The sequence below is a fragment of the Lates calcarifer genome, linkage group LG23 (assembly GCF_001640805.2).
Source record: "Lates calcarifer isolate ASB-BC8 linkage group LG23, TLL_Latcal_v3, whole genome shotgun sequence".
Lineage (NCBI taxonomy): Eukaryota > Metazoa > Chordata > Actinopteri > Centropomidae > Lates > Lates calcarifer.
The window spans coordinates 12,650,314-12,663,341 of record NC_066855.1 but is presented as its reverse complement, the minus strand read 5'-3'; the positions used below and the strand labels follow the sequence as shown (position 1 = coordinate 12,663,341).

General features: G+C 41.4%; 1 protein-coding gene across 1 annotated transcript in view; it reads left to right on the top strand.

Moving 5' to 3' along the window:
• LOC108899055 (carbohydrate (N-acetylgalactosamine 4-sulfate 6-O) sulfotransferase 15) overlaps positions 1–13,028 on the top strand; it is a 33,539-nt gene that overhangs the window by 10,991 nt on the left and 9,520 nt on the right. Inside the window, exons 2-3 of the mRNA XM_018699319.2 lie at positions 8,394–8,990; positions 10,352–10,691. Of these exons, the coding sequence (XP_018554835.1) occupies positions 8,550–8,990; positions 10,352–10,691 (781 nt within the window). The 5' untranslated portion in view covers positions 8,394–8,549. The remainder of the gene's footprint in view (positions 1–8,393; positions 8,991–10,351; positions 10,692–13,028) is intronic.

Genomic DNA, 13,028 nt, shown 5'->3' with positions numbered 1-13,028 from the left:
AGTTCATCCTGATAAATTATTCATTTGGTGCTGATGTGCGAACACAGCACTGTTTTGCATATGCACCTCAAATCTGAAGCCCTGTTTCATTCACACAAGAAATGCTTGATTATTTATTGTGTAAAAAATGCAGCTCTTTGAATGAAATTCTCATTGTTAATTCATAATTAGATGTAAAGCAGGTTCCCAACCAAGAGAGGGTAGATGACCTTTAACCTCTCATATCTGTGAATTATAATTTGCAGTCCCAATTTCGCCTCATTGTATGCTTTCCCTGCAGAATCCAGAACACCCCATGCTCTTTACAACATATCTATTTCTGCAATCAATAATTTAAATAGCAGCCATTGTTTTTCTGCACTTTTTAATGACACCATCATAAGCACTTATCCACCTCAGAAGGAGCCCAGGCTGTGGGAGGCTGCCAGTGAAATTAAAATAATGAATAAAAGATAAGACGGAAGAAAGTGCTGAACTGGGAGAGATCCCAGCTGAGTAGCAGCTATGAATCCAGGGCAGAGGCCACGTTTCCCACCACCCTCCACTGCTGTGAGAGCATCCGAGGGCTGTGTTGATAATTTGACCCGGCGGTTCCTCGGTCGGGTCACGGTCAGGTCCTCTGCTCTCCGGGGGGGGGGGGGCTGCTGCCTGACTTCCTGAAGATTAGATTCTGATCGTTTGGTCAACAGTGTGTGATCTCGGGGAATGTGATGGATGACTTCTCCCTGGATAATATGATCCATGAATCCACTCTGAGTCAAAGTGAAGACTGATCTTCTCTTTCTTGCTTGTGTTACATGGTTGTGATTTACATGATTGGATTGGGCTGCAGCCCTTGGGGGAGCCAAAAAGGAAGCGACATATTTGACAGGTCATAGGGCTCCTGCTTGCTTAATTATCAGCGGGCTCTGTGGTACATTGTAGACATGTAGCGCAACACAATCCTATTTTCAGATGTTTCTCTTGTACTCCCAAGCTATTGGAGGATTAATTTCATGCTTCAGTAGCTTGCTTTGGTTGTCGCTTCATTTACTCCCACCAATGATGCTTTTTCTAATTGATTTCATTTATTCAAATAGACACTCTGTAGTTAAAGCTCATAATTTTCATTTTTATCATGTACTTAGAATCAGTATTCTGCTGATTATATGAATACAAAACCTGGGTGAAAATCACAATTTAAAACACTTAGCACAAACATACCAGTGTTAAATCATTTTTTGTGTTTCTAGAAGGACACAAAAGTGCATAATCAGCTGTTATTTATTTCCTATTACTAGAAGCATTTTTCTGAGATGTAGCCATCACAAGAGGTCCTAATTTACTGTAAATTGCAGTAATCAATATTTTCTTGCAGCAGGAAACATACACTTTTGGGTGTGTGGGAGACATAAAATCTAGTGAAAATCTTTAAGATTTTCATAAAAATCATACCCCGTCTTTGATACTGTTTATGGTTGGCAACAAATGTATTTACATTCAGTAACTGCCTCATATAGTATTTTTATTGGTAGTGGCGGAGTCTGCCATTCTTAGGAGGGATTCAGATTACCCTCACACACAAGGGATTCACAGGTTATGATGCATGCATGTAATTCAGTGCACTGACAACCTCACTGTTTACCTACTGCCACAGCTTCACATTAAAGTCATTCAACTTGCGAAACACAGAGTGGCTCATTTACTGCAGATTATTTTTCTTTTTTTGAAGGGAGAAAATAGAACAAGAACGCTCTGCCACAACTAGTAGCTAGTAGATAAGGGACTGCAGGTGAGATACACTCATCCAACTCCTCAGCAGGGTAACCAACTCCTTTCATTGTGCTCTGCTGTTGTGCAGAGAACTACTGCGTGTGCAGCGTGAAATCAGATCCCTTTTGCAATTATTTCTGACTGACTTCTTTATTAAAAAGACTGTGAGTTGTTTTTGGTTGTGCTCTAAACTGAAACACTTGCTGCTTCTCCATTGTATTTCCGGCAAAATAGCTGCTCATAAAGTGTTTGCTGTGTCAAACCACACTTGCTGTTACCACGGTTACCAAAGGCATTGGCAAATAAATCAGGACTGAAATTGTAAAGATCACAACTTTTAAGTACAAATAAAGAACTCTCCTCTAAAAAGGATATAAAATTATATAAAATATAAAAACAATATTAATAACATATTAGTACGAGTCTTCTCAAAATTAAAATAGCCACAATACTGCAGGAGGTAGTGTCAGTGTCATCAGCAGCCATATATCATCAGCCCTCTCCAACCAATCATGAGGTTGCTTTAGCGTCACATGTCAGTCTCATGGCTCCATCACCCTTGCGGTGGCCTCGTACTGAACTTTAATTATTGTGACTGGCCTAGTGGAAAAACATTTCTCTCCAGCTGACACAGCGATGACACCCTCTTTGTTCTCCACCCCCCCCGACTGCTTCTGTCACGCTCTTGCCCCAACAGTACTTCCTGTGTTGTTACTGGATGTCAACCACAATCCACTTCCCGTCTCTTGAAGATGGTGAGAGGTCACGGTAGTGAGGATGAGCAGATGGTTTCCTCAATAAATGCATGTTTACAGCCCGTCAGCCAGTATTGGCTTTTACAGTCAGCTCATCAGCCACTTGTGTAGAAAAAGCCATAACGGGAAACTGCCTGAGTCTGCAGGCAGTACTGACATTCTGCTTACAGTCTGAACTGAGTCATTAGCTATTTGCTCTATTCTTCTCTCATTTGCTTCGGAAGATCTGTAAGTGCTCGTAAAGGGGAGGAATGGCTTGATAAAACTTAGTGGACGGGCTTGTTCCTGAATGACAAACTGTCTCTTCAGTTTGATGGTGGATGGCTGAAATCAGTCTCTGAGAGTAGGTCGGGAGCACTCCTGGGCAGCAGCACACAGGGACTCTGTGGACAGAATGTGCTTTTCTATTCTCAAGGTCTCCCAAGTCTCTCTTTATCACAGGGTTTTCAGTCCTCACTCTGTCATTTGTGCTCATGTTCAATATTCCCACACTCCTTGAATGAAGCAAAAGTACCTAGCCTGCTTCGTCTCTTTCCTCCAGCTCTGTGGTTGTGAGGGCGGGTTAGCAGCAGATTGTTGTTTATGCTGTGCACCTTCCACTTCTGCAACTGTTTGTTTTTATTACAAATAACACAAGAGTCAGGTAAATTCCATGTTTCTGGCTGCATAGGGAGGAAACAATACTGTATTACTTAACACACCTGCGCAATGAATCAGGGATAATCACTTGTTTATATTGTGTTCTCTTGTTTATCAGTCAGTATTACACTGAGGCACCCATGCTGTCACATCCAGAGAATATGAATATGCTTACTCTCTTTGTCTGATGACATGTTGTTTTCCTCCTCCATCATCCACTTGTCTCTGGTTTAACTCATGATTATAAATTGGGTATCCAGTGATTAATTCGTCATTGAGGATTTAACCATTTTTCCACTGACTCTTCATGGTAACATGGATCAGGCTTGCTTGAGCTTATCGACTCGCCTCATATAGCATTCCACTGCGTTCCAGTCCACCTCTAATCTGCCCGTTGTGCTTGCGGATAGGAGAAGTTTAAGCTGTCATGCAATGTAAACAGCACTGAATAATAAAAGATACTGTGACATTTAGGAAGACTTCTCTAAGGACAGAAACATATACTGAGGAAAACTGTCTTAACAGAATGTCTTCAAGAGTTTCCTGCACTATTTACCAAGGAGAAAACAAGCAGGACATGTTTGACTTCCACTGTAAATGGGTTATGCCACTAGAAAAAGGCTTTAATCTTCTCACAGTAGGAGATGAAGACAACAACACAGGGAGGTCTGTGAGGATAACCAAGATATTTTAACTATTTTCTGTGATATGGAGCAGTGAGTTCTCTGTAGCCTGGGAGAGAGCACTAGCTCCTCTGCTTTGAATCAAAACAAAAAAGGGGCATTTCAGGGGCCCATCAGCAGGCCATGCAATTAATTTCCTCCATTTGAATTGCCAGAAAGCTGAGAAAGTGGGACATTGTGCTCTCCACTGCACAGGCTCCTTCTCCAGCCAGGTATAATGATCATTTACTGCTGTCATTTGAGGAATAAATGATTAAAGGGCTATGGAGTGTTTTTATCATTCCTATTGCATAAGAGCATTTATTGTGGAATATGACCAAAGTTCACTGAACGTATTGGAAAAACAATATTTCTACCCTGCATTTTCGTTTTCACAATCGATGCCAAAGAAAGCAAATTTTCACAACAGCATGAGAAAAGCTTTAACCCTTGCATTGTCCTCTGGGTCAAAGTGACCCAGTGGCCGACAATGTGCCTTTGTGTGCATGTGTGTGTGTGTGTGTGTGTGTGTGTGTAAAAGGATTTGTTGTTGTGCATGACATTTGTGATTCTGAAGCGGTTATCTTTTGTTTTTGAATAATAATAATAAGAAAAAAGTATACGGAATACAAAGGGCAATACGGAGGGCAACGGGAGGGTTAATCTAACCTGTTTGAAATTTGGATTTCTTCAGCAAATGGCTTAATAGAAGTAAACAACAGTGAATTTTATTAAGTAAAGATAATCTGTCCATCTACACTGTAGCTTTTCAGACAAATAATCAGTCATCCCGTACTGGCAGCAGTAACACAAATCAAGAATTGTTAAGGTACAGCAATTAGCTGCCAGTGTGTAAGACTGGCTGGCTATTGCACAGCAGGGACGAACAGCCAGACGTAGAGGAGACAGCAGACTTTAAACAAATTTGCTTGATTGCCTGTTTCACTGATCTATCTCTGAATGACAGGGTAGACTGTATGGAGAGGTCTCACTCTGATGAGTTATTAAGGCCGTGGCAATTCCATTTGCACCACACAGGGAGGGAACCATCAGCACAGCATGCAGGCAATTACCACTGATACCAGTGTCTTTGAAGTTAATTACAATCATTATGAATTTGAGTTATCTGTGTGTGTTAATGTGTTTGATCTTTCCAGTCAGATGACACTTGCACTTAGAACTTTTTGACTTGCAAATTCCTTAAGTGATTTAAGAATGTATTTCTTTTGGTAATGGCCATATGTCAGAAAACACACACTATAAAGGGTTTGTAATTTGTACCTAATCATATTATTTATTCTTAATGAATCATTTATTACAGGTTTTATAGGTCAGTAATAACAACAGCTATTGGATTGCTGGGCTGTATTAAACCCTTTTAGCTGATGTATATCCTCCTTTAGCATAACTAGCTAAACTTACATGTCTTTTAGCTAGCTCTTTCATAATATTGATGGCTTATCAGAAAGCCAGAAACTCATGACCCTAAACAACTCACTCACTATCTTTAAGTCTATTCCCAGTCTAATATTGGCAAAAACATCATCCAATATTTGCTTATTGCAGTTATAGGTCTGTGTCTCCATTAGGTTTGTCCCCCAGAGAGCACAGACAAGTAGAAGTTTATTTTCAAGTAGCCTGGGTGATGACATGGAGCACGGTCAAGTTTCTCAAATGTCCTGTTTGGACATATGTTGGTCAAAATACTTCAAAACCCAGATTTTAAGGATCTTTATCAAAAATAACTACTGACCAAAATATAAATTAAAATTTTTTAGATAGGGATACTCTGATAGTAATCCAATGCTACTATTAAAATTAAAAGTAAAAAAATACAGCACACTGTGCTAGAGGAGGAGATACACTAGCCAAATGGATTTTTCACAGCCTAGCAACGCAAACGTTTGTCTGATTAATGCTTACTGCTGATCTATAAAACATGTTGGAGGTGTGGAAATAAATGTGTTAAACATCATTCTTCAGTGAGGAAAATGTTCAAATCCACACTTTTTACTATTATGGATTTGAAGGTTTGTCAGCTAAAAAGGTGGATGATGCAACCTCATGTCCTCTTTGTCCACTGCCCTACAGCCATATTTCTGTTCAAGTTAAGCTATTTCATCATGTTTGATGGACAGAGCAACGTATTTGCTTTATGAATAGAGCAGGTCTGTCAACCTGCCAGTCGCCCACTGCTACACTTAGTTGACTGATTGATTTAGATGCGAGTTCCCTTGAGAGTGACATTCTCTCGTCAATGACACAGTCTCTTTTTCCTCCTTTCCCTCCATCTCTTTATTCTGTTTTAGCGCTCTCTCTTTCTCTCCATCCTTAACCCGAATGCCCTCTTCCTTCCCTCTATCTTAAATAGCCTTGAGCACGAGCACCCCATTGACTCCAGCCTTGATGAAGGACGCAGACAGTCAATAACTGCTAATGGCATGACGACTACAGATGAGCGCATATGCTCATCAATAACAGTGGGCTTGTTACGAGACTATCCTGAAAATGTCATTCTGCTTTTAGCACTTTGATTATATAGTTCAGTGTCCATCTCTGTGATGAAACAGGACGTCTGACCTGCAGTAATTACATTTCTGTTAAAAGCAAACCTCTTAGTCCTTTTGAAGCTTTCATCACTTTGGAAGGTTTGAAAATTTGTTCAAATGGAACCACACATCATTACAGAGTATTTCGCTAACAAGGAGCCCATGCTTGTTCTGGTGAACTTTACGCACGAGAAGCACAGATACACCATCTGTGATGTGTGGGCAAACTTTAATTGAAGTAGCTATCGTAATTTAAAATCCATTACCCTCACTCTCTCTTTTTTTTTTTACTGGAAAGTGATTAAAAATAATCCTGCTCCAGAAGATCATTTTCTGGCTAAAAGCAAAAACACATAAATATCTGACTGTGGGTTCAGCTTTCCTGCAGTGAATCCTTTATTCTTTTGCACTCAAGTTTTTCACAGACTAAACTTGCAGTCAGACAAACTTCTTGAGGGCTAGAGATCAGTCTTTTCAGAGTGGGGCCTCGTTTTTTGTTGGTTTTTTTTTTTCCTCCACCTGTCTCCTGGAGAGGCTGTTGCTGTGGTGTGATGCTGAGGGCCCAGCTGGGGGTAAATGACATTGCTCGAGCAGGGAGGCCGGCGCTCTCCAGCTCGTCCTCTTATCGGCTCTGCCGCAAGCTCCACGAATACAGAATTGAGCAAAGGGTGTGTGTGATGGGGGTGGGGGTGGAGATGGTGGGGGATGGGGGGCAGACAATATCAGCAGCTGTGAGGAGGAGCGATGACTCACTTCCGTAGTGCCCTTATCTTATGATGTATGCGAGCTAAAGCAGGTTGCAGGTATAACATATGTCAACCTCATGGTTGTATCCATGCAGTTTCAAGTGTGAAGGTGTGAAACATTACCAGAGGCTTCAACCATATTCCCTAACATCCCACTCATCCTTTTGAAAAGTCGCCTAGACCCTCAGCTCTGTTGGCATTTTGTCATTATGCTGTATTGTATTCACTGCCACCATGTTGGCTCAGCTCCAGACACAAAGAAAGCCTCAAGGATAAAACTAGACATTGCTGCTGCAGGAGCATTATCATTAGGATCCCCAGTTCTTTCACCCTTTAGACATTGGCCCTCCTTTTATCTGTGGGCGACTGTTGATCCATGTGACTTCACAGTGAGGAATACCATTTTCTGATAATATAATCCCTTCTCCGGCCCAAACCGGGTATCTCTTATATTCGTGTCTCTCCCCAGGAGAGTCTGACATGCAGCCTCGTAGTTACTAGTCTGAATGCATCCCTCGTTCTTATCGCTCCCTCCATATTGTGACTCGGATGCACAGGGAGGATGGGAGGATGGACTGTGAGGTTGGGGAGGTGTTGCTGTGCTGTCTGATTAAAACAGGAAGTGGACGAGGAAGTCAGGGAAATCAATGTAATCCTGCATGATGTGATTTTTTTCCCCTCAGTTATTAGTCACATAATAAATTATGTCCAAATAGACTTCCAAGAAATGTTGACATTTTGAAGTGAGTTGTTACATCAATATTCCGAGCAGACAGATTTCATTCATTATTTTTCTCTGCTGTCAATTTATTTTTCTTTATTCAGCCTGAGGTTATATTACAACTGCATAAACACAGCTGTATTATCATTTAACTGCTTTCACAAAGAGGCATTACGTTGTTCTTTGAGACAAAGGGATGTAACGATGATATGGTCATGAGGTATAAAATGTGTATTGGGACTAAAACGGAAAGAACTGCAGTCTTGGCCTTGGTAACAACTTGGTTCCCAAATGAAGCAGATACTAAATGCAAGTCAGCATTTGAACAGGATGTGACTGTCGGTCTGTTCTTTGCCACAGTGAAACTTCTGGGGGAGCTGATGTTTCTTACAGCTGGTGTAGATGTGGGGGCCTCAGCTACACAGTAAAGCGTAGGCGGAAACAAAGAGTTATTTAAATATTTCTGAGCTTTTGGGAATTGCTTCATCAGCCCAGATATGATTGTGAGTCACTGTTGACAGAAGGTCAGCTCTGGTTTCACGTCTTGTCTTTCATTTTCCTCTTACCAGGAAGGTGTCAGTGGGTGAAGTGGGCTGTTCTCCACAACCCATCATGGACATCAACTGTCTGCACCATCTTAAAACCTCCTGTCTGGCTGGCTCCTGCTCCATAACGCCTCCCTGTGTCTGAGCTGTGACACTTGGGAATCGCAGGCTGTTGACACCATGACGCAGATGGACTACAAATACAGCCTGCTGGGCTCAGCAGTGGACAACTACCGCAAGAGGCCGTTGCTCCTCCAGGTGGACGACACGCCCATGAACCTGTTCGCAGTCCTGGAGGTTAAACGGGAGCTGCCGAGGCGCTGGAGCACCCTGGGCTGCTTCCGCAAGATCCGTCTCTACAGCTTCCTTTTCGGCCTGGCCGTCACGTTCCTCATCATGGCTTCGTACATTCTGACAGGAGACAAGAAGGGCCTCCTCCTCACCCCTTCCCCTTACCACTTCAGCAGCCTGGTCAGCCCGGGACCTTTTGCCTTCAACCTCTCCTCAGTCAAGGACTATGCACATATTAAACTAGTGGTCAAGTCTATCACATCCAAGGTGGAGTTTCGCAGCAGTCGACAGATGCCAGAGCTTAAGTCACTGGTTAACAGTGAACCACATGTGAGTAGCCAAAACACACTGTGTCTTACTTCTCATTTAATGTATTCAAAGAGATCTTGAGGGGGTAAATTCTATCAAAAATGTAATTTTCTTATCAGATAGATTGTGTAATGAATACCTCTGTGTTTTATAGTGTAAATGTTATCTCTCTTTTAATCAGAATACAAAGCATAATATCACAGTGTGATATTGATCTCTCTTTTAATTGACAACCACAGATGTGTCTTGAAGCTTAATTAAATGCTTAGTGAAAAGGTGATTCAAATCAGTATTCAAGTCTACATACTGTATTCCTGACATACATATTGGGTTCAACACATCCATGCCGGTGCAATTCCCCACCGGCCACAGTTTCTAATTTAATTTATAAAGAGATAGACCCACTCTGAAAACCTTGTATAACACTTCATGTCACACCAGATAATTGCATATATGTCTCTACCTAATTTTTCTCAGAAGGGATTTAAAGCTCAAAGTCATCCGACAGTCTTCAAACACAGTGGCCCTGTGGCTTTCTCGCAGTGTCCGTCTCACCTCAAAGCCTGGTTCAATTAATTGCTAATCCTAATGATAATGGCTTGTGCCAGGGCTATTTGCAATATAACTAATTTCTTATTGAACAAGCTAATGAATAGGAGAGTGTGACCGCGGGACAATCAATACCACATCTGTGGACGGATCCGGCATTAATTGTCCTCAAAGTAGCCGTGTTTCACAGGTAGTGAGACACGGCTACATAGTAACGTGGGTGTTTATTGTGTTTGATCAACAAAAAGTACTTTGAAATAAAACTACAACTGTGACTCGGAAATGTGTCAGCTCACTTCTACAACTGAGGATTTAGCCTTACTGTTTACTTTTAAGAGCTGAGGGTGTGTACATCCATACAAGCAGTTTCAACTGGTGAGGACCAGCCTGAAGACAAAAAAGCCTCCAAAACAAGGGAAAATGGCTGCAGTACAGACCAGGCAGAGTATCAGCAGGAAAGATAACAAATGTCTGCAGATATCTTACCTTGTCTAATTACTGTTGATGTATAAAAATAGCCACAATTTCCACATCCACATGTGTATGTAAATGCTGTCCTAGCCTTCACAGTCAATTTCTGAATACACTTGTCAGGAAACATGTACTTGGATCCTACACATATGGTGTTTGACTATACCTGCCAAAACTGTGGGCCACACATAAACAAACCTCTTACTTTAATGTAACTGTGAAATGACTGGACTATATTTATCTCCCATCGTGTAACCTTAGCAAATGATAATCTCAGGAGGCTTTGTCTGGGATGTTTTGATGTATTTGGGAAGTCCCTTGACTCAGCAGCTTAACATAGCCACCTCTCTTTGCCTTTACAGTTGTTTTCTGTTATCCCCCGCAAATTCCTGTCTGGTGTCAAGAACCCCTGCTGGTATGAGGAATACACTGGGAATATCACCTCGGACCCATACAGGACAAACTTGTACGCGCGCTACTCGAGGCGCTTCCGGACTGTGTTTCAGCACTTGAGGAACACTTTCAGAGAGCACTTGTTTCACCACGATGGGAAACTCTACCGCATGCGTTGCCTTCCTTATTTCTATATCATTGGCCAGCCAAAGTGCGGCACCACTGACCTGTATGACAGACTGAGGCTTCACCCAGATGTCAAGTTCACCACTTTCAAAGAGCCACACTGGTGGACCCGCAAGAGGTTTGGTGAGTAAAGAAAACTATAATTTGCCATGGTAGAGGCCTCCAGGCTGGCATACAATAATGAGAGCCCGAGAGTATTAAAAGTGTGAAATGTTGACTCTCTACAGTGTATCATTTTGGCAGAGCCATACCTCAGGGAGATTGAGAAAAGGGGTCTCATTCTGAGAGGCAGGCCTGTCTGTTTCAGGAGCATAATTAAATTTACCTCCTGTATTCTTACTGTCATCATATTGTTGAGATGTGTGGATGGTGATAACCAAATTCCATAATCTCTATACATTTCACCAGTTAATTGGGTGGAAAGTCTTTAGAGTATTCACTGACAATTTCACATTGTGAACAGATTTTTCTACATCAAATATACCAAAAACTGTATCCACAGTTTTTTTTTCCTTTTTTTATTTTTTAACGTGGAACCTAGCTGGATGTGAGATCTGAATGTGACATGAATGAAGTATCTCTGATGCATGCAGTTCAATCTCCCAATGCAATTACCCAAGAAATGAATATTCAAGACCCATCTTGTGCTGTGCATGTGAATAAACTTAAGCTGTTTATTTTCTACCTGAGAGTTGTTAGCCCCAAATTTACAGCTCTGATGGTGTATTTACAATCGTTACTGCCAGCTCCGTTTAACATTTTGAATGCTAATCGTCTTTTTTCTCTTTCCCCCTCCTGTGCGTTTTCACGCCATCGTCAGCCTCTCGCCAGTGCAGCTTTCACATCTCGATACATAGGTGGTTGAGCTTGTGTGGTGACGGTGCCTCATTAAGAGCTCTACGCAGAAGGATCTAGACAAACTCTACTTAGTCATCAACTGTGACATAGATTTGTTTTTGTGGTCGAAACCACTTGCTTTGTACTCACACGTGTGGGTGTGCAGTTTCCTGCGCTTCCTTAACAAACAATGTTGCACTCAGTCCTTACGACACATCTCCAAACCTCAAACTTTGCTTCAATCCTAGTTCTCACCTCATTTTGCAGCTTCCTTTCTCCCCCTTTGCACGCCATGGATTTTATATTCTCATTTAAAACAGTAACAGAGCAATAATTTATTTGATTAGACAGCAAATCATATTATGAGGGAGCTGTTTCATATTTTACAAATTCTTAAGAGGCATATTTTCATGTTTTTTCTCCCTATTTTGTGGAAATATTTGCCAATTTAGCTGCTTTAGACTTAAGCATTATCTGTTAATCACTACTTTGTCTCAGCTCAGATGTTTGAGACACACACAGCCCTCTTCCAAAATTCTGGCTTACACTGTTGGCTTTCATTTTCTGTCTCTGAACAGGTGGCAATATGTCATTTACGCAAACAAAGAGATAAACCCTCAAACTGTGCACAGAGAGGTATGAGCCGCCTATGAGCGGCCTCGCAGCAGACATCTGGTAGTATGGCGGTTCTGTCATCTAAATGTGTGGATGCCATCGTGTGTTTCTTTCACCATGTGCATCTGTTACGTTAAAAGAACCACCAAACCACCACAGATGGGATCAAAAGCCATGCGAGGTCTGGGAGTGAGAATGTATTTGCCCAGAATGAACTGAAAAGTCTATGCATCACATATATCTAACCCTTACTCAACTTGCTTTGTTGTTTTGCCCCTTTAGTTTGATTTATTGTCTTTCCTAAAGACACTTGCAAAAAAGTCTGTATTATTACATTTTTTTCAAAATCAAATGTATTTGATAATTAGTGTCCAGACTAGAAGTAACAGTTTTAAAATAGGCTAAGATTCTAATTTTATCTGTGATTTTTGCTCCCAATGGAAAGGAAATCATCATCCCCGATACCTACATGCGTTTTTGTTTTCTTTTATAACTGAAACAGCCATTAAGACTCATAAATAATGGAGCATCTTCAGCAGCTCAAGAGGCAGGCAACAGGAGTGCGAGTCAGTGTGTGCATGTCACTTATGTGTGTCTACATTTCATGAAGTAATAGTATGGGAAGGGAATTATTATTTTATTTTATTTATTTATTTTTTTTTTGAAGAGCAGTTAAACTGTAGGGCACCGGCACCGATCTGCCTCAGTCACGACTGACGGTTCTGTTCAAAGTCGGCTCAGCTTATAAAATCGAGGAAGCAGATTAGATGACTTTATAGTGAGTTGAAAGATATGTACATACAGTGTGCAGATAATCTCATAATTCTCCTTTAAGAACAGCAGCTGCAGTATCACTTCAGCGCAGCATGAGGACTCAATTTTCATGGCGATTTCTCACCGTGGATGAGCGCTATTCTTCTGCTCAGCAGTGACTGATATATACATTTTGTTTTGCCCGGAGCTATCTGTCTAAAAATTACTTAATGATTTTAATATTTTCACCCGGGG